Source organism: Aedes aegypti, unplaced genomic scaffold (assembly GCF_002204515.2).
Source record: "Aedes aegypti strain LVP_AGWG unplaced genomic scaffold, AaegL5.0 Primary Assembly AGWG_AaegL5_hic_scaff_896_PBJ_arrow, whole genome shotgun sequence".
Classification (NCBI taxonomy): Eukaryota; Metazoa; Arthropoda; class Insecta; order Diptera; family Culicidae; genus Aedes; species Aedes aegypti.
In genome coordinates, this window is record NW_018736597.1 from 7,751 (window position 1) to 33,321 (window position 25,571).

Consider the following 25,571-nt stretch of genomic DNA (forward strand, 5'->3'; position numbering starts at 1 on the left):
AAAAAGCTGGCATGGCCTTCGGTCAATGCCGGCGAACCTTTGGTAAAACTTGGGGCCTCAAACCCAAATATATCAAATGGATTTACACAACAGTTGTTCGACCAATATTGGCGACCATGTCTTGTGTGGTGGCAAAAGGGCGAAGTGAGAACAATCCAATCAAAATTGGGCCATCTCCAAAGGATGTGCTTGATGGCGATGTCTGGTGCGTTCTTTACAACTCCCACAGCAGCGCTCGAGGCCCTTTTCGACGTTGCGCCACTACACATATATCTTAAACAAGAAGCACTTTCTTGCTCTTACCGTTTATGGGTACTGGATCTACTGGAGAAAAATCCAGTAAATCGTAGATCTACACACACTTCGTTGTTTCCACTTTTGGTTAATTGGGACAAAATTGTCCTTGCTCCAAGTGATCTCACAATTGCTTGTCACTTTCTTTACAGGACATTTATCACACAATTCCCTTCACGGGAAGAGTGGACGTCTGGCTATTTGGAAAGAAGTATATCAAACAATATTGTATGTTACACTGATGGCTCCCTTCTTGAAGGTAGAGCTAGTGCAGGAGTATATTCTCGTGAGCTAAGGCTGAATCAGTTTTACTCACTTGGTAGAAACTGCACCGTTTTTCAGGCGGAAATATTTGCTCTTATGTGTGAAGTGCAATCAGCACTTCAACAGCGCGTAATGGGTAAAGTCATATACTTCTGTTCAGATAGTCAAGCTGCTATAAAAGCTCTTGCTTCGGCCAACTCAAGGTCGAAGCTTGTTATCGCATGTCGAACTCAAATTGAGGAACTGAATTCAGTCAACTCTGTAAACCTTGTATGGGTACCTGGCCATTCTTCCATCGCTGGAAATGAATTGGCTGATGAGCTAGCTCGCGATGGAGCAATTTCGAAGTGCTGGGTGAAGCTTCAGATAAACTCTTAGGCGGCTCAGCACAAGCAATATTGGAATAGTTTGGAGTCATGTCGTCAAACAAAATTGTACATTACTGAGCCATCTCCAAGGGTGGCGAAGTATTTAACAAATCTGTCAAAGCAGAATTGCAGTCTCTTGGTCAGAGCGTTGACAGGCCACTGCCGACTCAACGTGCTGACTCATTTGTGTGTGATAGTTGTGACTCCGATTATGGAACTTCGTATCACCTGATATATAACTGTTCAGTTTTTTCGCAAATGCGATTCCAATTACTTGGTACACACTTATTAAGTGAAACTGAATTCAGAAGCCTGAATCTTCAGGACATTCTGTTATTCTTAATTCGCTGTGGTAATGAGCTATATGCTCTCTTTGCGCTCATGCGTTTTGCAGTGCCCTTTTTAGGGCGCTGATCGAACCCGTTGTGGTATGGAGCTACATGCTCTCATTTCACTTATGCGAACTTCCCTCTTCAAGGGACCCCACTCCTATTTCCTCCCATCTTTCCCTTCCCGTTCCTCTCCCATCGGGTAGATGATGAAATAGGCTCAAATATGGCGATGGCACAAATCTCCCAACTGGTGGGGAACGTGCCTTTGGAGCCGGCTTTCTGATACCTGATACCGAAAGCAAAACATTACATACATTTGGAAATTGGATTATATGGACAAATTGATATGAAGTTTTGCGAAAAAGTTACACTTCTCCTCAGTGAGAATCGAACTCACGACTCCCTGATCTCTAGTTAGGGCGTGTTACCCCTACGCCATGAGAGGACTTATGAACGCAGAAGTTAACCTGAATTCGATTTCAGCTCAATAATCACGTGGTCCTTTTTCGCAAAGTGCACCTCTTTCGGAAGAATTAGATGCCCATCCAAACACAACGCTTTCTATACATATATCCAATGCCTAGCCCGAGAGCGCATAGTTTTTTATGTATGGAAATAGCACATTACACTAGCCAGCAACTGCGCTGGCTGAGGTTTCTATTGTGTACACGCAAAAAATTTGTGCGGTAAAAACTACCATTTTAGGGGGTTAACTTAAGCGCTCGCACCGGCAATTTTCAGCAGACCAGAAATGCGCTTGATTTTACCATGTCTGTAGTTGGAATCAGATTGTTGTAAATTATTTCTGTCAAATGTACCAGTAGTGCGGTGGAGTGTACCATAAACATAGTAAATTGGTCTGAATTTCCATGGTAGTTTTAAGAATGGGCGTAGTCAGCTAAAATAGTTATTTTTACTACAGAATTTTTTCCCGTGTAGGCTTCCAATGGGTCGCGACGTTCTCAAACGACCGGTTACGTAACATGAGTCCGTTGCTCGATAAATACTTGTTTTTAATTATGAATCATGTTCCGTAACCGGTCGTTTGAGAACGTCGCGACCCATTGGAAGCCCACACAATAGAAACCTCAGCCAGCGCAGTTGCTGGCTAGTGTAATGTGCTATTTCCATACATAAAAAACTATGCGCTCTCGGGCTAGGCATTGGATATATATATAGAAAGCGTTGTGTTTGGATGGGCATCTAATTCTTCCGAAAGAGGTGCACTTTGCGAAAAAGGACCACGTGATTATTGAGCTGAAATCGAATTCAGGTTAACTTCTGCGTTCATAAGTCCTCTCATGGCGTAGGGGTAACGCGCCCTAACTAGAGATCAGAGAGTCGTGAGTTCGATTCTCACTGAGGAAACGTGTAACTTTTTCGCAAAACTTCATATCAATTTGTCCATTTAATCCAATTGAAAAATATATGTAATGTTTAGCTTTCGGTAGTTGTTAAACTTCCACTTGGCTCGTTAGCCGTAAACCACGATTCATAATTAAAAAAAGAAAACAAGCAAAGTTGCTTAGAAAATCAACGGCTGACATGCGGTGATCATTCAGATTTGCAATTCCGCCACCAGGCGGTGCTAGTATACAGTATGGCCCATAAAAAAATGCGAAAATTGTTCTAACGTGAATTTAGTATATGCAAGCGTTATTTATTATTTTCGGGAAAGAATGTAATTTCTGATAATTGTAGTATATTCCGACATATTTTCGCTATATAAAACCATTTTGTCATATTTTTTACTTACCTAAATAATGTACTGAAGTAAAAAAAGTTTAAAGTTTTTTTTATCTCTAAACGGCAGAAAAAAGCGTTTATCTGTCGTTCACTCTGGTGATGAACTTTCCACCTTCGAAAATCACATTTAATTGTTGAAAATATTAGTTTGTTTGGTATCAAACGATGGGGATGTTCTTAGACAACGTATTTTTCATGGTCACAATTGTTGTAGCATGGCGATGTTTGAAGAAATTTTGAAACTGAATCACAGTAGGCTGTTTTTTATTTGAATTTATGCTGCGATATTTATTTTCCTTAATTCTGTTCTACGCGTTCTTTAAATAAAGGCGATTGTGTATAACACTCTGGTGTATAGTATTTTACTTTGTTTCCACCGTAAATTCATTAATTTCGACAGGTTATAAGCCCAGTATAGTAGCTATACAGGCCAAAACGACCGAACGTAACAGATCATTATCCTGGAAGGACTTTGGCGCGTCATAGCGGATGATCTTCCTCCAAGAAATGGTCGAACTGAAGCTTGGATTGATAAGGATGAGCGAGCAGCGGCTACGATAGGATATCTTGTGAAAAACGGTCAATTGCAGCTTATCAAAAATGCTGCAACGGCACATATTACGTGAGTATCATGTTCGGCAACCGTGTGCTGGAAGATTCGGGCTAGTAAAACGTGTGTGCAGACTGAAAATGGAAAAGGGAGGCATCGTGGAGGAGCATATGGTTCGAATGGATGCGTTATTTGATAAGCTCGCTGAAGTTGGTTGAGACATTGCGGAGAAGATTAAGTGTAATTACATTACGGCCAGTTTGCCAGAATCTTATGATAGTTTTGTTACGATGCTTGAAGGCTACGATGGAAAGCTTACAGAACGGACAGTAAAAGCAAAGTTACTCAACGAGTATTACAAACGCCAGAACAAATCTGAGATGCAGAAGGCGAAAGCAATCAAAGGAGCCGTATTGAAGACAAGGAATGCATCCCGGATGGAATCTGACTAGGAGGATGATCGGCGCGTTTGCTTCGAATGTGGTAAACCAGAACACATAAGGAAGAACTGCTAATTTTACCTTTCCAGGTTGGCAGAACAGCAAGGAATTGTTCGAGAACCGACAGGAAGTAAAGCGAAAGTGGCTGTGCAGAGGACCATGCGGATAACACCTAAACCACAGACAAACAGATGTAACACTTAGAACAAATCTCGATCAAAATCATAGTCACGATGACATGTACGCCCAATGCTAAAATTAGTGTGTTTGGCCGACAGGCCAACAGATGGCGGTAGTGGTAAACGTCAAACGCGAACAAAAACGATGCGAGTGCTGCAGGTGGTCGATTGGCCACCTACTATATTTTTGATTCGACCGTTAAAAAGGTGGTCGATGGACAATGATGAGAGTGTGACGTCTGTTTGTCTGTGCCTAAACTGACGGACGGATTATTCATTCTGGAGCATCGCATCTATTGGGATATGCCGTAGATTGGATTATTAATTAAGAACAACTGTTCTGTTCAAAGGTTGGGAACGATCTAACTCATACATTTATTTAACGTCAAATTACAACTATTTCATGGCTTGCTGGTTCATCAAGCGCCTACTCTCCAACACTCCTCCTCGGTTGGTGAACTCCTACTGCGTCAAGGAATCTTGCTAGCTTCTGTGGTGCCAGCGGCTTGGTCAGCATATCCGCTACCATTTGATCGGTGGGGCAGTAGCGGACGTCGATGAGATTGTCTTCGTGCAGCTTGCGGACAAAGTGGTATTTTGTGTCCACATGCTTCGAATGGTTGTTGACCTTCGTTGACTCCAACTGTTTGATACAGGACTGGTTATCTTCGAGTACCAGCACCGGGGCTGGGACATCTTGGAGCATCAAACATCAAATCTTGGAGCATCCGGACGATCCACGTGAGCTCCTGACAGCACTCGGCGAGCGCCACGAATTCGGCTTCGGTACTGCTGAGCGCCACGAACGTCTGCTTGCGCGAACCCCAGTATATTGATCCGCCGCCGAACAGGAACACGTATCCGGAGTTTGATTTGCGACTGGCTTCATCGCTTGCCCAGTCTGCGTCCACATAGACCTCCAAACCGGAATCCTTGGCCTTCAGCGTGAGCTTGTGGTCCATCGTCGACTTCAGATAGCGTAGGACACGCTTGGCCTCCGTCCAATCGGCTTGAGATGGTCCCAGAATGGCTACGGGTGCAGCGATGTCCGGTCGAGTGTTTACCGCCACGTACAACAGACTTCCTACCAAACTTGCGTATTGGTCGTTGTTCGATAACATCTTCTTCTCCGCCTTCTGTTTTAGGTGGTCAGGATCCATGGGACACTTCGATGGCTTCGCTTCATCCATTCCGAACCTCTGTAGCACCTTTTGGATGTAGGCCTTCTGGTTAAGTGTGAAAGCCTTACCATCACGTTGCACTTGGATTCCGAGAAAATGCCGGATGTTGCCCAACGAAGAAACGGTGAAGTGCTTGTTCAGGTCCCGCATTAAGTCCTCGTACTCCTCCTCGCTGTGACACGCGATAACGATGTCGTCCACGTAGATCACGAGGTACGTGTTGCCTTGACTACCTCTCCGAACGTAGAGACACGGGTCGTGGGCGGACTGCCGGAAACCTATCTGCTTCAACACACCGTCGATCTTCTTATTCCAGATGCATCCGGCTTGCCTGAGTTCGTACAGGCCTTTCTTGATCAAGCAAACTGCATCCCTGTCTTGCGCTTCATAACCGGTCGGTTGCTTCATGTAAACTGCCTCCTCTAGTTCTCCATGAAGATAGACAGTTTTGACGTCGGCGTGTTTCACCAGCATGCCCCGCTGGCCGGCAACTGTCAGCAACGTCCTGAAGGTGACTTGGCGGACTACTGGCGCGAATACTTCATCGAAGTCCGTCCCGTACTTCTGAGAAAGTCCTTGGGCTACTATTCGGGCTTTGTAGCGCACGATGTTTCCGTCGTCGTCCAGTTTTCGCTTGAAAATCTATTTCGACCCGACGACTTTGCGATTGGCGGCCAAAGTGGTCAGCGTCTAGGTGCGGTTCTCGGCGTGTGACTTGTTCTCGTCGTCCATTGCTGCAATCCACTGTTCCGCTTCATGACCCTCGATTTCTTCCTTGTAGGTCCTCGGCTCCGGGATCGCTTTTCGCACCATACCAGTCGTTTCCCGGTACCGCAGGGGCGCCATCCCCTTCGTGCTGCGGCTTGACCTCCGAGGCATTACAACTTCATCTTCACTGACTTCATCTTCTTCTACTTCACAGGTCGAATCATACAGGCTGGAATCGGAATCCGCCGGCGTAGCCTCCTCCTCAAAAGTAACTTCGTCATCGCTGTCATCTTCAACTTCTTCATTTGCATCGAGTGTGTCTTGCGGTATTACCGACTCGTACTCCACGGTTGTCGGAGATGGTTGACCTCGCTGGCTGACTGCTTCTTCTTCTTCGACGAATCTTGCATTATGGCGGATCACGACTTCGTTCGTAGCTTGATCGATGAACCGGAAGGCTTTGTGGTGATCCGAGTAACCGACAAACATTAGACTTGTGAATGGAAATAAAATACTTGCGTAGTGGTCAAAGTCTGAACAAGGAATGAAAATTTATTACAACTATTTATCCAGGAATACAACGCTTACTAAGGTTGCTCCTAGATACGGTATTACTTAGATCGCAGGTTACTACTCCAACACTCCTCCTTAACCTTCGAACCCGGTCAATGCCTTGAATTGATTGTGCTTCTGCTTTGCCAAAGCTTTGGTAAACCCATCCGCTGGATGTTCATGAGTAGGAATGTAGTGAATTTTGATGTTACCTTTCTCAACTTCGTTTTTCACGAATCGGTAACGGATGGCCACATGCTTCGTCCGGGAATTACAACAGTCGTTCCGGGTCATACATATTGCGGATTGATTGTCACAAAAGATAGGTATTGGCTGCTCACCACAGATCTGCGAGAGAAGTTGCTGCCACCAGAGCGCCTTTTGTGTGGTTCGAGATAAAGCGATGAACTCCGCTTCACATGATGATAACGCCACGCAAGGTTGTCGCTTCACGCTCCACGAAATGGCTCCTCCCGTCATCTTGAAAACGTATCCGGTCGTAGATTTGCGCGTATCGGGTTCTCCTCCCCAATCCGCATCTGTGTAACCAGTCAGCTGAGACTCACCAGATCTCTTATACATCAGTTTTGCGTCACACGTGCCGCGCAAGTAACGCATAATCCGTTTAACAGCCTCCCAGTGTTGTCGTCCAGGATTAGCTGAAAATTGGCTTACCATGTTCACAGCAAATGCGATGTCCGGTCTTGTAGCTTGTGCTGCATATAGCAGGAACATCCTTCATATCTGCAACTTCATCTGGCGTCTTGGGGCACATTGACTTGTCGAGTTTGATGCTTGGGTCCATTGGCGTCGCAACTGCTTTTGAATTTGCCATGTTGTCAAATGTTGGAATCCACCGTTAGAAACGACTTCTCTATTCTCTGATTCAGCCGATATAGTCCATTTTCTTCCGTTCCTGACGCGATTACCGTGCCATCATTATCCAGAACTTCACATTTCGACGCCGTGAAAACAACTTTTAATCTTTTCTTGCAAATTTGACTGATTGATAACAAGTTTGTGGCCAAATTAGGAACAAGCAGCACGTTCTGTACTTCGATGCTTCCTTCTTTGAGATCCAGCTCGACAAACCCTCTGGCGACCGACTTGATGGACTGATTATTTGCTGTATCTATCAAATTCACCACAGTTTCATGCTTCTTAAAGCCTTCCTCATTTCTGGTCATATGGCTGCTTGTAGCTGAGTCAAAGTACCAATCTTCTTATTTTCCTCTGCCCACAGCCATCATTGCACACAACGCCTTACCTTTGCCTTTCGTTGGCTGCTTCTGCGGACATTGTGCAGCAAAGTGTCCAGGTTTTCTGCAATTGAAGCATGTTCCTGATTTCTTATCAGTTTTCGCGTGTCTTGATTTATGATTCTGTTTGGTGTACAAGGCGCCCTCCGCTCCGGAACCTTTTGACGGCCACTTCACATCTTGAATTATTTTCGCTTTCACAAGCTCGATGCCTGAAGCTTCCATTCCCATTATCATGGGATTGTAATACTCCGGCAAACCCTTCAATAAGATCGATGCTAACCACTGGTCGTTTACCTCGAATCCAATTTCGCTCAGGCTCTGCGCCGTGGTTACCAACACGTCGACGTAATCTTCAACGGAACCGATTTCCTCCAACTTCACTGATGTCAACTTGTCCAGCAATCCAAAACGTCGAAGAAGTCCGTTATCTTGAAACGCCTTCTGGAGCTTTTCCCATGTTTCTTTCGCGGTTTCAACGTTTTTTACTAAGCTGTAGATGTTCTTCTCTATGCTCAGGCAGATTGCGGCCAATGCTCGTTCAGACGTCTCCGGATCAACTGCTTGCCCCTCTAATGGCTTCACAGCTCGCCAGGATGCTTCTCTAATCAGCGTCATTTTCATAGCGAAGGCTCATGATGCGTAATTTTCCCGTCCACGTAGCTTTTCCATGTTTGAAAGGTTCACAGGGTTTCCGTAGGCACGCACAACACCTCCGGGCCGCAGATCATCACCACCAGTCGGTAATTCTACGCCACTAGATGCCGTCCTCGTACTTCCGCTCGTGCCGCTTCCAGAAGCAACGGTTTGCTCATCGCATCTCGGGATCATGGCTTCCAAATCGAAAAAATGCGCTTCTCGTACTTTTCAGGCTATGACCAACTCTGGGCCCATAACCACTTGTGAATGGAAATAAAACACTTGCGTAGTGGTCAAAGTCTGAACAAGGAATGAACATTTATTACAACTATTTATCCAGGAATACAACAGTTACTAAGGTTGCTCCTAGATACGGTATTACTTAGATCGCAGGTTACTACTCCAACAGTTAGCTTGATTGCTTTCGGTTCCAGCTTCGTCCGCTTGACTTTGGGAATGTGGACGAACGCTGCACATCCGAGCCTCTTGAGATTTCCGTAGTCTGGTTTCTTGCCGAACCAGAGTTCGTGTGGAGTCTTCTCTACCGACCGAGACGGCAGCATGTTCTGCAAATGCACCGCCGTGTTGACCGCTTCTGCCCAGAAACGGTAGCCCATCTTCGCATCGAGCAGCATGCAGCGCGCCATCTCCACGATCGTCCGGTTCTTGCGCTCCGCAACTCCATTCTGCTGCGGTGTGTAGCTTGTCGTGTATTGCGGGACGATTCCGTTCGCCCTGTAGAACTTGCCCAGCCGCTTCGCCTTATACTCGCCTCCCTGGTCGGAGCGAATAATCACGGGATTCCTTCCGAAACGATTCCTGACCATGTTGACATACTCCTCAATTTTCTCCACGGCCTCTGATTTGCGCTTTAGAAAATATACCATTGTGTACCGACTGTAGTCGTGATCATCGTGAGGAAGTATCTTGATCCACCTGGCGAGGTCGTGTTCATTGGACCGCAGATGTCCGTGTGAACGATGTCCAGAACCTTTGATGATTGTCGTGCGGCCTTCTTGGGAAATGGTTGCCTTGGTAACTTCCCCTCCGCACAGCACTCGCACGGACGCTGAATGTTGCACTTGCGCATGGCCACTCCTGTAGCCAAATCCTCTCGCACCACTCGCTGGATCGCTTCAGGATCTCGATGGCCAAGCCTTCGGCGCCACACGTGGACACAATCCTTCGGATGGTTCGCAGCTGCCACTTGCATACCTTGCTCCTTGACGACCTTCACTGCCGTGAATCGCAAGTCAGTCCCATCTGCATTTTCGTCAAAATTGAGTTGAGTTAAGTTTTCAACATCTCTTCCAATGCTCTTTCAGCTGCACTAATGAAATAATATGATTTGTTCGGAAAAAATAGTAAAAAACAGCAAGTCAAATTGTCCCATAATGAAAAGTAACCGCATATCAGTCCCACTACAAACTTTTGCATCATGGAACACAAAAATGTAACTTGTTTTGATGATCTTTATATTTTTTCTCGGAAAGATATCGTAGTGAAAAGCAAGTTGTGAATGTTTCATAAGGATTGGAACATGTTCCAATCCTCTGGAATTTTTTGAATATTTGTATGTAAAACGAGTTTGAAAACTTAACAGCCCATTTTCTCAATGCCTACTTTTTAGAGATGGGACTGACTTGCGATTCACGGCAGTTCAGGTACAACAAACCAACGACCTTGCGCGCTACAGCGGCTACCACTCCTCTGCACTTGATGACGCATCCTTGGGCCTGCGAAAAATGCTCGTCTGTACCCTTCGCCAGTAATCTGCTCACCGAAATCAAGTTGGACTCCAGTTCGGGGACGTAGTAAACATCCGACAGGGTAACCTCGTGTTCTTCGCCTTGGTTGTCACAGCATAGCAGCTTTCCGGAACCGATTCCCTTCACGTGCGTCGGACAGCTCCGCATCTCTTCAAAAAACGTTCGGTCTGCGCACATGTGGGATGTCGCGCCCGAATCCACCACCCACGCCTTGGATGGTTTTCGTCGATCGCAGCCTGCCATGGACGCATACGATGACAGCTTGCCAATTTTCGCACTTTTACCTCTTGCAGCTGGCTTCGGTTTTCTTCCGCCGCTGGGTTGATTGCTGACTTCACGCTCGGACTTCGCTAGGGGACATTCACGCTTCAGGTGGCCCGGCTTGCTGCACCGGTGGCAAATCACACTTCGCTTCTCCCCGCCCGCTCGCAGCATCGCTTCTCCGTGGGGGGACTTCTCCGTTCGCTTCTGAGCTTCGTCGAGCAGCTTCCGCTTCACCAGTTCCTTCGTCTGTTCTTCATCGGACCTGCTCTCCAGCGCCGTCGTGAGCGTGTCGAAACTCTCCGGCATGCTCTTCAGCACCATCGCGACTTGAAGGCTTGATTCCAGCTCCTGTCCAGCGTTGGCCAGGCTAGCGAAAAGCTCGTCCATCCGGAAGAGGTGGCCTTCCATATCTCCGTCGTCTTGATACTCCGCCTTGTACAGCTTCTTCAGCACCGAGACCCTGGTGCACATCGTGGTCTTCTGGTGATGGCCCTCCAGAGCTTTCCACGTTTCGCTGGCCGTCTTGCAGTTTCGGATGAGAGGATGTTGGCTGTCGTCGACACAGGTTCGTCCGACTCGGGCTCAGATTGGGTACCACTTCTAGTACTGCATTTGGTCCCTCGGTAGTGCAAAAGGTACCCAAGTATGACAGATCGCAGTACACTTTTCACGGTTTTCTAGATTACCTTCTTCTTTGTGGCGTTACGTCCCAACTGGGACAAAGCCTGCTTCTCAGATTAGTGTTCTTATGAGCACTACCACAGTTATTAACTGAGAGCTTTCTTTGCCGATTGACCATTTTTGCATGTGTATATCGTGTGGCACGTACGAAGATACTCTATGCCCTGGGAATCGAGAAAAATTTCCTTTACGAAAAGATCCTCGACCAGCGGGATTCGAACCCACGACCCTCAGCATGGTCATGCTGAATAGCTGCGCGTTTACCGCTACGGCTATCTGGGCCCCTAGATTACCTTATGAGCCATAAAATTATGAGCAACTGCAAGGGACATGGGGGTCTTTAATTTGTCTTTGGTCGACAAGTAGGGCAATCGTGGCTCGAGCTCTTGCATCTCCGTCCTTCCAGGCATTCGTCAGGGGTTTGGGGCGGCCTCCGTGACATGCTTCCAAAGGTTCTCCCGGATGAGCAGCATCTCGACCTTGAATCTCCAACTCTCGTAGCCTCCGCTCCGTAGCTTCTCAACCGCAAACTTGCTTCCGTCCATTTCTTCTTTTGAAAAAAGCTTCAATTCTTCAGTGGGAAAAAACTCATACATTTATTTAACGTCAAATTACAACTATTTCATGGCTTGCTGGTTCATCAAGCGCCTACCCTTCAACAGCATCATGTGTCATCGGATCGGTATTTTTTCGTAAAATTAACTAGTGCATCGAGGGAACTTTATCAGCACAGTAGCAAAAGTTGTAGGAATCGGAGAGGGATATATCACTGAATTTGATGGTAGTGGAAATTTAGTAACAGTAAAGCTTAAGAATGTTCTGTTGGTCCCTGAACTAAATTGTAATATTGTGTCAGTTCATCGTATTGTACAATCAGAGGCACTTGTTAAATTTGAGTTCGGCAAATGTCGCATGGAGAAGAACGAGAAGACTATTTTAGTGGAAGATGTGTTAAACGGAGTGTACCGTATGATAACCATGAATTAAACATCGAGGAGGAGTGTTGGAACATGGGTTGTGTAAAATACCCATACATACAGTGATTTCTCCAGGACGTTTTTAAGAATTTCTTTAAGGACGTTTTTAGAAATTACTTTAAGGACATATTTAACCCTCTTTTTCCCATGGAGTCAACTAACTGTTTCAATAGTAAAACTGTTGATAAACAATCAGTTTACTATTGAAAACAATAAAAAAATTGAACTGATTCCGAAAGACTTAGCCCATGTACAACATTGTTTGTTTAAGCACTTTATATAAAAAAGCTTTTTTCGAAGGGAATAAGTCGATCAAAGTCGTTATGAAATTACGAATTACATCAACATACTTCTATAAATTCCAAGAAGGAATCATTTCAGTCATCTTTGAGTGATTCTTCCTTTGAATTCTCTTGAATTAATTCTTTCAGGATTCATCCAGATATGTTCCAGAAATTATTCCAAGAGTCTTCTGCGCTGTGATTTCTTTAAGAGCATACAGCTCCAATAATTACTCAAGAATTTTAAAAATAGGAGTATCAATAGTTTTTCTCTCATTACTTTTGTATAATAATAGGTATAGAAATGTGTTCAAATAACTGTATTGAAGTTTTCCAATAATTTCTTTAAAATGCCAAATGGACTTTTCGGAAGGAATTAAAAGACAAATTTCGGGAGGCATCGAAAGAGAAGTTTCTGGAAGAATCTCTAGAAAAAATTATAAAGAAATAACTAGAAGAAGTCATGGAAAAATCCCTAGAAGAATTTCTAGAAGTATACGTACAGAAATGTTTAAATAAATCTCTAAAGGGAAACCTGGTGAAATCTGTAAAGGAATTCTTGGAGATATCCATCGAGGAATTTTAGAAGGGTTAGAGAAATCTATCGAGGAATTTCAGAAATATTAGAGAAATTCTTGGAAGAATTTCCAGCAAGATTGAGGAATTCTTGGAGAAGTCTCTAGATGAAATTCGTGGAGGTTTTCCTGGAGGAATTCTTAGAAAAATTCTTCGATAAGTTTCTGGAAAAAAAAAAACCCTAGAGAAATTCGGGATGTCTCAAGAAATCTCTAGAAAAAAATCCTGGAGAAATCCATATAGGAATTCCAGAAAAAAAAATACCTTGAGAAATTCCTGGAGCAATCCCTAGTGAAATTCTTAAAGGGTTTTCTTGGAAAATTTCTTGAAGAATTCCCACAGGAATCTTTAGAAAAAAGAAGAAGTTCTCGGAGGCATCCCAATCACTGAAGGAAGCCCTTGAAAAATTCCTTGAAAGTTTCTTAAAGAAATTTCTGGAAGATTCACTAGAGAAGTTATCAAGCAAAATTAGTGGAGGAATTCTTAGAGGATTTCCTTGAAGACTTCATTGAAAAATTTATGGATTTGACCATATTGAAAAATGCTCCGGTAATTTATCGAGGATTTCTACAATCTTTTCTTCTGATTCGTCCCAAGATTTCGTACTGCTTTGATAATGTATTATGTACTTTATTGATTTTCGTAGCAATTTTTCCAGTAATTCCATCAGTAAGTTTTCGAGAGGTCCTCAGACAATAGGGAATAATTACTTTAAGGATTCAGATTTACTTTTTCAGGAGTTAGTTAAACAAAATTCCTTGAATCGATCAGCGATTTCCAAGGAATTCCTTTAGTGATTCCACTAGAAGGCCAGGAGTTTGTCAAGTGATTGTTCGAGTCATGAATTTCGCACGTTTCTTCAAAATTTCAGGAAACTGTATTACTCTTCTCCAGGATTCCGAGGATTTTTTTGAAGTAATCACTGCAGACGTTTCTAGGAATTCTTCATAGTCCGTTACATTCTTCCGATTATCTCCCCTTCAGAGCTGGTTTAGTCGCTACCGGGCCTTTAAAATAGGAACTTTAGAGACTTTATACTTGAAAATAGAGACCAAAAAGAGACCGACCACGAAACAAAAAATAAATAGAAATAATCCAATCAAAATTCAGAAAATAAAGGTTTCCAAATGACATTTTTCAGAAAATCTTGTAAACTTTTTTTTGAGAATTTTTTTTTCAGAAACCCATAAAAAGATTAACAAATTTCCCCAGAAAATCCTGAAGTTCAATCAATGATTCAATCGATTTCACTAGGCGTTCGTCCAAGATTTCCGTGTTGGAAATTGTCAAGAACTCAAGCAATAATTTATCCAAAGATGTCTTCGCTAATTACTTAGGATTTGCTCCAGAATTGACGTTTAGTTTTTCAAAGATTTCAAGCTAGAATCTCTAAGCATACCCTTCAGCAGAAATTCCTACAGAAGTTTCCCAAAGAAGTTCTCAAATAAATTACCCAGAATTTTCTCCAGGGAATTGTCAAGAATTTTTTTTTATGGCACTAGTTCTAAAAAATTCTGAAAGTATCGCTACAACAATTCCTAAAGTAATATCTGACGAATTTGTGTAGAAATTTCAAATGATTTTCTGAGGAACTTTCAGAGGTTTTTCTAGATGAATTTGTGAATAAGCTAATGATTTAAAGAATAAACAGAAACTCTGGATGAAATTATGCAGGATTTTCTAGAGGCATTCTTTGAAAAACATTGAACAAAACCCCCGAAGAAACTTGTGTAAAAACGGTCATAATAATTTCTGTAATATTTGTTGGTGTGAAACCTTAAATAAAATATTGAATTCAAGATTGACCTTGGAAAATCATTTGAGAATTTTTGGAATGAATTGTAGGAGTAAGAGTTCCTAATAAATTTCCTGAAATAATCGCTCGAAGAATTTTATAGCAATTATTGAGATAAACCGTGTATGCATTTACGAAGGAATTCATATGAAAATGGTTGAAGAATTAACTGGAAAAATCGTCGTAGAAACTTCTTGAGGAATTCGTGTATGGGTTCCTGGAAAAATCTTTAACGAATTTCTTCAAAAATTATGGAATATACCCTTGGGGATTTTCTTGTATGAACTCCTGCTGGAATCTGTGGAAGATCCGCTAAAGTAATTACCGTCAAACGGGGTGACTTGCAACACTTTTCAACTTCAATCAACCAAAACCATGATCTAAACGTCATCTAAAAATCCAAATTCCTCGCAGAACTTTGAATGGCCGGCCCGCCCACAGAATGGGATGACAGAAGATTGAATCGGATTATTTTGTCATATCCAAAGTCATCAAAAAGGTGAAATTTTTTTAAATGTCCTTGTGCGGGGTGACTTGCAACACTCAATGCTAATTTAGTTTTTGCCAACAAAATGTTGATATTTTTTATTAGTCGCAGTTGTTAAGTATTGTTATTCATGTATTTAAAGCATTCGAGCCAGTACAAGAGCACTTTGAATATCTTTTTGTAAGAAAATAATTGAGCTATTTTTGTATGGGAAAAAGAGGCGTTAAATCATCAAGGTCCAATATCTTAACTGTACAATGTTTTTAACGAGTGTTTGTAGTTGATTGATGAATTATTACTTTTTTAATTATAAAGTAGACCTAACACAACAGTTTTTAAGCTTTATAAAACTCTAAATTGCTTAGAAATAAAGTGTTGCAAGTCACCCCGCATAGGTACATTTATATAAACATGATTTTTATTAAAAAGTTATTGCTACAATTTCGTAAAATAAAATTTGTCATATTATCACTTCTTAGTTATAGAAACACCATGTAGAGTATTACTTTGCAAAGTAAATCTATCTCATGTTTTCAGGTCACTATTTTATCCTCCATCAAGCATCCGTTTTCAAGATATTTAAAAGAATTATGTTTAATGTATAAACATATTTATAATAACAGCTTTAATCGTGGCCGTTACTTGAATTGTAAGTCACACGTATTGAAGCACCGATAGAAAACAAATTTTCTTTTGAAATTTGGGTTTTATAGTGAAATTTAGTTGTAAACTAGTGGTCCCGGCAAACTTCGTCTTGCCATTAAGTAGGCTGTTGAAAAGCACTACGAATCATCCCATACAAAATGACAGTTCCGTTCACTCTCGTTTTTCCGACTTTCCCGGTGAATATCCTGGAACTATTATACATAGAAACACGACGGAACCCTTGACAAACAAAATGGAGTAAGAATCATCTAAATCCGCTGACCCGTTCGTAAGCCATTTCGTGACATACAAACACCATTCCATTTTTATTTTATATAGATAGATAGATAGATAGATTACAATGTGTTGCAAGTCACCCCGTTTGACGGTACTGGAAAATCGGTGGAAAACTGAAATAGGTGGAAAATTTGTAAAGAAAATCTAAGAATAGCATTTTGAAAATTGTTTAGAGTATTCCGTTGAGTTGAGTTGAAAATTCTTGGTTAGGTATCTCGAATTAAAATTCATTGCAAGGGGAAAGAAAAAAGTTACTTTAGAGACCATTTTGATAAAAAAAAAACAACTTTGGAGACCTTCCTTCAAATAGAGACCAAGTTTCTAAAACGAGGCTTGCTCTCTATTATAGCTCTGCGTAAATCGAGTCTAGCACACGACACTGACGACGGCCGAAATACGCGTATTTGTTAAAGGATACAAATTTCTTTTTTAGACAATTGAAGTTACATAGCCTTATAGAGGTCTAAATCTTCAGTATATATAGCCTTTCGAAGTAGAACTCATGCAAGACTCATAAAATCTATCAACAGTTCAAAAACTTACTTCCCAATGTCGCCGGAACACCCGTCGTGCAGCATCACGTAACAGTTCAACGAATCGGCCGAGAACCACTTGGGCAGCCGCGGTGGCGTGATGTTCTGCATCATTTGGATTTTCTTCGTCAGCTGACCGGCCACCTCCAGCGGATTCACGTCGATACTGGACACCACGATCAGCGAACAGAGCAGGTGTCTAGTGAACTCGTGATCCGAGGGGAACTGCACGGTCAGGAACGTCTCACGCCACTGCTCGAACCAGGGTTCGCGGTCGGAATGTCCACGAAGTTTACCGTCATCCAGCTTGATGGCGCGCAGCTCTCTCGACGGCCGAAGTTACCGATTCGTTGAGCATCTTCTTGGCCAAAATGGTTTGCGGAGGGCGCCAGTTGACATCGCACACGTTTATGCGTAGACCTTTGATCGAGACGCTTGTGCCGGCCGTGTCCCGGAAGTGCGCTGCGGAAGAATGAAACGGAAAGAGATTGAAATACGGGATTTGATCATACAAATATCTGAGAGCGCGTACCGTCAGATGAAAGCTTCAGAAAGGGCTGCAACATCTCCACGAAGGTCAGATTGTTCTTCTGGCATAGTTCTTCGGCTTGCGGTGATATGATGGCCCCGACGATAGGCGAGAAGATGTTCTGGATGACCTCTTTAGAGGTTAGGTTTTGTCCGGTTAGATGAATCATGGCGCTCCTTCTTTTAAATTAGCGATCGCTGCAGTAGGCTGTGAGTCTTAACTAGAAAAAAATGACAAATGTGAATTAAATAAAGCCTAGTAAAACATATAAAAAAGAAAAATATTGAAAAATGTTAAAAATGAATCAACTATTTGCGAATAAAATATCTTTTCTAGTTGGATTGACGATGCCGTCTACGGAAAAGAAGATCTTCCTTTCGGACGAGCCTTGGACTTCCCAAAGGCGAAAGCAATGGATTGACAGCATCGTCGAAGAACTCCAAGATAATCTCGAACTCTTTTTTCTCCGTAATGACCGGTATCCAAAATTTCCGTAGTAAACTAAAACAGATTGAACCGCGGAAGGAAATAGCCCAACTAGTGAGGCTGAACGCAGGCAATCTGATTGATGGACTGAGGCTAATGCACAAAGATATGAAGCTATCTAAGATCGAGGTATTCTACAATGTCCTCAAATCCTCTTAAGTAACCTTTATACAGCTTATAGGATTTAGTTTCCAGAGAAATACGATCACATCCTACGAGAGGTTGAAAACCTTCGCCGCAAACTGCCGATCGAAACGGAACTTCTTCTGCCCTACAAACGCAAACGGTTCCGGGACGAGAAGCTCCAGTGGATCACGGCCATCCTGGCGAACAAGGCCAGAATTCGCCACCTGGAAAAGCGTATGCAGTCGATGCAGGCTGCGCTGGATGAGGCGAAGCTGGAGAACTTTGCGTTGAACGATCGAAGCCGACGGGAAATACAGGAGATCATCGACGACTCGGAGATGGAGCTTTCCGATGTGAAGCACGCTGCGGACAGCGAGTTTGCGCACCTTCAGGAAGAATCGTCAAGAAAAGTCCTGGATCTGGACATGAACAACGAGTATCGTGACTTGGTGAACGAGCACAATAGTAAACGTCGGAAGATTACAAAACTGACCGTGCAGTTGCAGCTGTGGATAAAGAAGTACGACAAGTTTGTAGGAGAGCCAATGAAGGAGATGAAGACACTGGAGGACGATGTCGATAGGTTCATGGAATGGAAGGAGACTGTCTATGAGCCTCAGGTGGAGAAATACCGCCAGCTGAAGGTTAGCGTGGAGCTGTTCGAGTCCGCGTTGATGGAAGAGCAGGCGAAACAGTTTAGCAAGGAGCATGCGGCACGCGTTATACAGAGGGCATGGAGGCAGCTCGAGAGCTAAGGAAAAGTAAGAAGAAACCGAAAAAGAAGGGAAAGAAAGGTCTGAAAGGGAAGAGCAAGAAGAATAAATGAATAGCGAATGTTGAATTTTGTGCGCTTGAAACAATCAAAACACTGTAGAATGAGGCTTAGAATAATAAAGAAGGCAATACCTGTGACGCAAAGCCACCAATGCAGTACAGCGATATTGCTGTAACGTTGTTGATTTACTAGACTAGAATGATTTCTCGCTTCCATTATATCCTCCCAAGCTATTTACAAAGAAAATAACAGGTGAGCTACAGCAACGACCGAAACACTTTGTGAGAATCTAACGAGCTGTAAATTCGGACAACGCACATCCATCGCATCCTCTTCGCATGTAGCGAGCATGCGATCTCTCACAGCAATGAAAACACGGGCAATCGTACACGACATGCTCCGCTATTTCCTCCATTGGGAAACGTACAGTGGCCCAATTTCATATTTCGTACAGGGCACTGGCGTCACATCAAGTAAGTAAAAAACTATTAAATGATATATTGAGTTTGAAATGCTTTATCTATATTGATGGCCATAGGTGGCATGTATTATTTAAAAGTCATAAAATGTGTCCATTTACATTCATCTTTGGATTAATGGCAAAGTATTGAATTTGTGTCTAAAATTCAGCCAATCCCATATTCGTACACCTATACAAATTTAAACATACAACATTCAAAACTGAATTTTTATTGCTCTATTTTGATTGCTCAAGCGCTGTATTACGTTGTTCAGACGTAGTAGATTTATAAGAAGACATATATGAAACTTAGGTGAAATTATTAGTAATACTTGTTTTTAAATGATTTTTGCTATAATAAAATCCAATAATTCAAACAATAGCGTTCATTTTTGTTGTAGAATTCAAACAAAAATAAATTCGTGAGCACTGAAAGAGTTTTGGTTAAAATAGATTCAGTTTACAGAAATCATAAACAGTTTTTATCCACCTTAAGTTTAGAAAATATTATGTTAATAATGTTGTGTATCGCCGGTTCGCGATCACGGAATCAAGAAGTCAAAGCCTGAATGGATTATGGTACAGTTTCCACCCTTTTTCTATTTTGTGATGTTCTGCGCGACAGAATTTCGCGTTGTAATTGACATCGTTTTCTCTCGTTTATTCGGAGTACGGTAAATTCGTTCGATTTGGCATATCGCTTGTCGTGAAATTGGTCGTACGTAGCTCGGGCGTTCTTTATTCTTTTTTTTTGTCTTTGTCTTCATTTTATGCTTCTCGATTTAAACGCACCTGATAGTGTCGTGTATTCAATGTAGGCTTTTTTTTTTTCTTTTTTTTATCAATCCGATGACCCTGGAGGGATCGGTTCTGCTTGTTACAGTTTTCTGAGCAGAAAATCACAACCGGTATCAAAGTGTAATCAACTAAACTGTAAATAAAACATTTGTTTCCATCATTTGAATGCCGGCATTTAAATGAATAAATTATTAACATCTAACCACAAATGCTCTGGGTCCATCGCCAGCTTTTCAGGCGAATCCTGACCTGATCTTATACCCCTCCCAACCCCCACCTCCGTAGCACTTATGAGGGCGTCGCTGAGTCGGTGGCCTCTCATTAAGTAAGTGCTGCATCAACATTTCCTACCCCTATCCCAAGTTACGGTAAAGATGGGCGTGGCCAGGGAATAGCAATATTCGGTGAATTTGGTAATGTTGTTTAAGATTGGGCCAAGGTTTACTCCCCAGCCTTGTTCCTGAAAGCGGTCTGGATGATATTATCAAATGGCACATTAATATTGCTAGTATCCAATCTACGAAGTATACCGTAACTACCGCTAACGCTAACGCTAACGCTAACGCTAACGCTAACGCTTAAGTTTAGAAAATGTTTTGTCATAACTTCAAAGCTCTTCTTAAATGTTATTTTCAAACAATATAAACCAAATTGTTGTTCTAAACATCAGTAAAGGTTAATTTCAAACTTGCCTGTAGAAATAATTTTAACTTAGAACTTCGTTTTACAACAAAGTACCCTACACTCTGCTGTACATACCTTCACATAATTGATGTTATCTGCCATACTCGCATAACAGTCCCATATGATATGGGATTTCATATATAAATGGGACTGTTATGCGAGTATGGGCAGTAATTCGATGTGTCAAATGGAGCATTCCGCCATATTGGAAAAAAATGGTGACAGCTGGCAGGTTTGTTATGCTCGATCAGGTCAGCAAGCCATGAAATTAAAAAAAGTGTTTCCCGTCAATCTAATTTGTTTTTCGAAAACGTCAGTCTGTTTCAGTTTTAAATTCTTTGGAACACTTCCAGAATACTGTTCACAACCCAGCATCATACCATTCACGAATAACAAAAAAAAAACTGCGGTTCAAGTGGATTTCAAATGTCGCGCGAGCACCACCGTCAGAACGTAGGTGCAGTAAAGGAAAAGCCAGTGTAGTTCAAAATACAACAGCGAGATAATTGAAATTATAAGACTCTACAATTTGGTGGCCCCGGAACCGCTCAGCTCCAGAAGGAATCCAGCAAAAGCCCCAGACTACTGGTCTTAGCCACGGCAGCCTGTTGGGGTGGGTACCTAAAACCTCTTTGGTTCCGGTCTCAGGGCGTTTTTGGCGTGGGGAGGATTCGGATGTTCGGAGAGTGTGTAATATACCTATCAATTGGATTTACCTTGCATTCGAGTTTTTGAGGACGATAGTATTGGCCACGGATGTGGTAATGGACGTCGAGGAGCTGGAGATCGATGCAGCAGAAAGGATGCGACGGGTTGTTCTTGCGGGCCGCCGACTGGTGTGGCTAGATGAGTGCGGCTCTGGGCCCTTGATGATGCGAACTGCCGGTGGGAGCGGCCCTGCGTGCTGCCGCGACATGCTGGCTGGTGTAGCGGGTGGATTTTGGTCGCTGGTGGTGATGGTGGACCAACCCGGAATGGAGCTTCTTTCGGGCTGCCTGTCCGGTGTGACGGGGTGGAACCAGTTGGTGTTGGGTGGCGTGGCGGTCAGAGCAAAGCAGCTTTTTGATTTTGTTTGAGTGCGGTAGTGGCTCCTATCTTATAGGCTTCCAGCATCTACCAAAGATGCCAGCCGATGGGTATTCGCCCTTCGAAGCACTGTGGACCTACAACTGGGTGGTATTTGTCGAGGTCTACACGACCACGATTGCTATCCGATCCGGTGATAGTGATTCCCGGAGATCGAAAAGGCGATTTTGGAGATGCCACTTTCCTACGTTTCACACAAGCCACTTAATACTCGAGCTCTAAACCACAACTGATCTTCAACCACTGTCGACGCTTTCGCACCTTCCCTTCGGTTTTTCTGTTTCCGCGGTCATCTCAGCCAACTTCACGCGCTCCAATTACTAGGCTATTCATCCCTAACGCAAATTTTACAGTCGACATACAATTTTAAATCCACCGTTGACTGCTTAACAATTTCAGTTCCCTAATTCCACAAAAAAAAAAATCTAGCAAAAATATTGCAATGGTACCCGCCGGTAACAAAGTGTTAATTAATAAATTTGTGAATATTGGCTACCGGAATGCATTCGAGAAATTCAATTCCATTTTATTGAGTAATATACATTACAGTTACAGTTAATCGTGTGACCGGCTCCCGTTCAGAGTGAGAACTAGCGCAGTACATGCTCGAAAGATTCATCGGTCATGTCGTGTTTCATTGCGATCTGACTGTTACGATTAAATTTCTTTGCTAAAAAGTAAGAACTCTGGTTAGTTTATGGTAGTGTCGATAATTTTAAAGGCTCCTCATCTTTTTGAATTCCGTTGGTCAGCCGATGGTACGCGATACCGTGAAATTTCGGCGATCTTCCTTTTTTATCGACAGACCTTTGCCGTGTGTCTACGGGTAAGAGCCTTCATTTGTTCATGCGGTTCTTCTGGCTGGTCCGTTGGATGAAGGCAACTCGAAACTAGATGTTTGAGTTACGGAATTCATTTGTCATCTGAAAACAACAAAATTATACTTATATTTAAGATAATACTATCATTGAACTTACTTGCAAATGCTTTGAGTTTTCCTTCTTATTATGGTCGTGATGAACCAATAATAAACAATCCTATGGAAACGATAGCAACCAATAGAGGAAAAATTACATCAACAAACTCGCCAGCTCGCCGACTCGCCAGCTTTCATTTTCCACCCCCACATCCCCGCATCCACTGACTGCTTAGATTGCTGTACCTTTCTTCAATATACCTTGGTTACAAGTTTAGAATTCAAATCCCTATAGACCACGCGGACTTTCATAACCAATATCCATCCATCTCATGTTTCATACACACGTGGATTTTTTTCATAATTTCACCCATAATTTGTCCATCTTTACCACGCGTAATGAGTTAATTAATTTTATAAAAAATGGTATTTTTCTTATATTTACTTAAGTTCAAATATGTCCGCTTACATTTTTCCAGATGTACTCTACTACACCTGAACAACGTAATAAAGATATTGAGCAATCATTTAGCATATAAAAATAGTTTTGAATGTTGTATGTTTGATTTTTGTTAGGTGTACGAATATGGATTGGCTGAATTTTAGACACTCATTCAATACTTTTCCATTCATCCAAAGATTTTAGCGAATGAATAGAGTTTATGATTGCCGAGCAATAGATGAACCTACGACCTTCGTAATTGATAAAGTATATCGATGTCCGTAAATCATTTAATAGTTGTAAACCTACTTGATGTGAAAACAGTGCACCGTACGAAAATGAGGTTGAGTCACTGTAGGCTAATCGGAGTGCCCGAACAGAAATTTCTACTCGTTTACCGAAATAAAATTTCCTGATATTTCCAGGTTTTTCTAGCTTCAAGAAATAATTTGTATGGCTAAAACAAAATAATGAAAAAAATTTCAAGTGTTTTTGATTTAATAGCAATTTACACACTTCTAGACAATTTTTACGCATACGTGACAGCATACGAAGGAGCACACAATTTACACTTTTTCTCGGAATAGTTATTTTGTAGACGATCAGAGAGCATTGAAAAACATGATAAACTTTTTTCCCTTCGAAATATACAGATCCGGCCAGTGCTCATGTGGAATAAAATTGAAAATTGATGTTTGGCAACATAGGTTATAAACTTCCGGATTCTTTGTTAGTGGTTAAATTTGATGTGAAATCACACGGATCGCAAAAATAATGATTCAAAATGATTATGCTAATGGAAAAAAAGTTTGATACCCGATTAATAATTACCTAATTTTTGGGGTTGAAAAATTGAATTTTGGACGTAAACAAACATTTTCAGTGACTTTCTCTCGTTCTCCCCTAGCAAATTCTATGACGGTGGCGCATTATATTGATTATATTTGCCTATTGAACGGAACTTTCAAGTGCATCAGTACGCTTTTTTAAGTTTTTTTTAGTACTGCGTTCTCGTTTACCATCCATTTCTATGAGTTGTTTACCCGCATAGAAATTTACATTTTGCCCTTCAGTCCAAACAATAAATTTCCCTTAACTGAAAAGGTTAATGTATCAGAAACAGTTACCTTTATGATAGACAATATAAAAGCTGAAATTTTACACATTAAAAACCCATTTGAGTACCCCATGCCAATAAGTTACAGTATATGAAAGTGTCCAGATGTAGTTAAAATGTATAAGGGGCATTTCCCATGATTGGGAAATAGTGTAAACATAAGAAACCCTTTTGTCGAATAGGTTTGTGCTTAAGAGTTAAGTGCTTAGAGTTAATTATAGACAATACATTCACACAACTGCATTTTACTATATAGGCTGGTTTCCTACTGACAAGAAAGGAATCGCCTATCTGATGCGTGGAAAATTTCTCCAGAAATGGACCAGAAAATCACATTTTTTTATCGCATACGCAGTTGAGAAGAAATGTCACTTCAAAGGGGCTCTCTGTAGAAAATTTCTTGACCCTTTCAATCAAGAATTTCTTTACTTTTCTTGATCGAAACAGCATACTTAGCTTATAGAGCGCTGCATATGACGAGCCTAACCTCACTTATTTGACAGCTGCTGGTCCTGTTGTTTACGTTTCGGACTTAGTCGTTTTTTCCATCATTTTTTCATTTTCGATTTCTATCACCAGCATGCTGATGGTGATATTTTTCCACTGTAGGAAGATAGAATAATACGATCCGTGGATATCTGCAGTGGATTTGACCTCTCCTCACAGCAAACTTTCACGAAATTAAGAATGATTCGAAAAAAGTACTAAGTCCAAACTGTAAACAACAGGACCAGTATCTGTCAAATTGATGCGTGACGTCACAGTGCAGTGGAGTATAGAACTAATATGCGACAGTTTGGGAACAGTTGCACGCATTGGTATTTATTATACACGCTTTAAAACCTTCACCATAGGTTAGACTCAGAAGTGATAAAAATTGGGTTCTATTTTTATACCATTGATGAAAAAGTGGAAACAATGAGAAAATAAGCAGAAGAAATGTACAATTTTATGTTGTTCTGTTTTTCAGTTCAAATATGTTTATAAAAAAGATAAATTTGATTGCTTTATAAATTTAGTATTATTACTGTGCTATTATTTTTAGCGTGTTTGTCTTTGTATGCCTGTCAAAACACTTTGATAGAAAAAGAAAAGAAAATTATTTTGTTATATCCGGAAGAATACAAGTTCGTTTGGTGAGTGATCCCAGATAGCACTTTTTTTCCTCATCTGTAGAGCCTTTTAACCACTGCTTCCATTATTTAGGAATATTGTGGTATGACCCATACCATACTAATAACCGCTGTTGTAGAGTAAATGCTCAACAGTTTTCGTTTTAGACACTCAGAGGATTGTATTTTTCCTATCTTTTTAAGATGATACCTACTTGGGCAG

At 41.9% G+C, this 25,571-nt stretch overlaps 2 protein-coding genes across 2 annotated transcripts; one reads left to right on the plus strand and one right to left on the minus strand.

Moving 5' to 3' along the window:
• Window positions 1-16,823: 16,823 nt before the first annotated feature.
• On the minus strand, window positions 16,824-21,658 carry LOC110681439 (trafficking protein particle complex subunit 8-like). Its single transcript, XM_021857194.1, has 4 exons — window positions 21,392-21,658; window positions 17,350-17,566; window positions 17,140-17,279; window positions 16,824-17,069 (listed from the first exon to the last, which is right to left on the minus strand). Exons 2-4 carry the CDS (start codon window positions 17,513-17,515, stop codon window positions 16,824-16,826), a joined length of 552 nt encoding a protein of 183 aa, XP_021712886.1. The 5' UTR covers window positions 17,516-17,566; window positions 21,392-21,658.
• On the plus strand, window positions 17,813-18,713 carry LOC5566248. The gene is made up of 2 exons (XM_001650577.2): window positions 17,813-17,961; window positions 18,021-18,713. Exons 1-2 carry the CDS (start codon window positions 17,818-17,820, stop codon window positions 18,711-18,713), a joined length of 837 nt encoding a protein of 278 aa, XP_001650627.2. The 5' UTR covers window positions 17,813-17,817.
• Window positions 21,659-25,571: the final 3,913 nt, after the last annotated feature.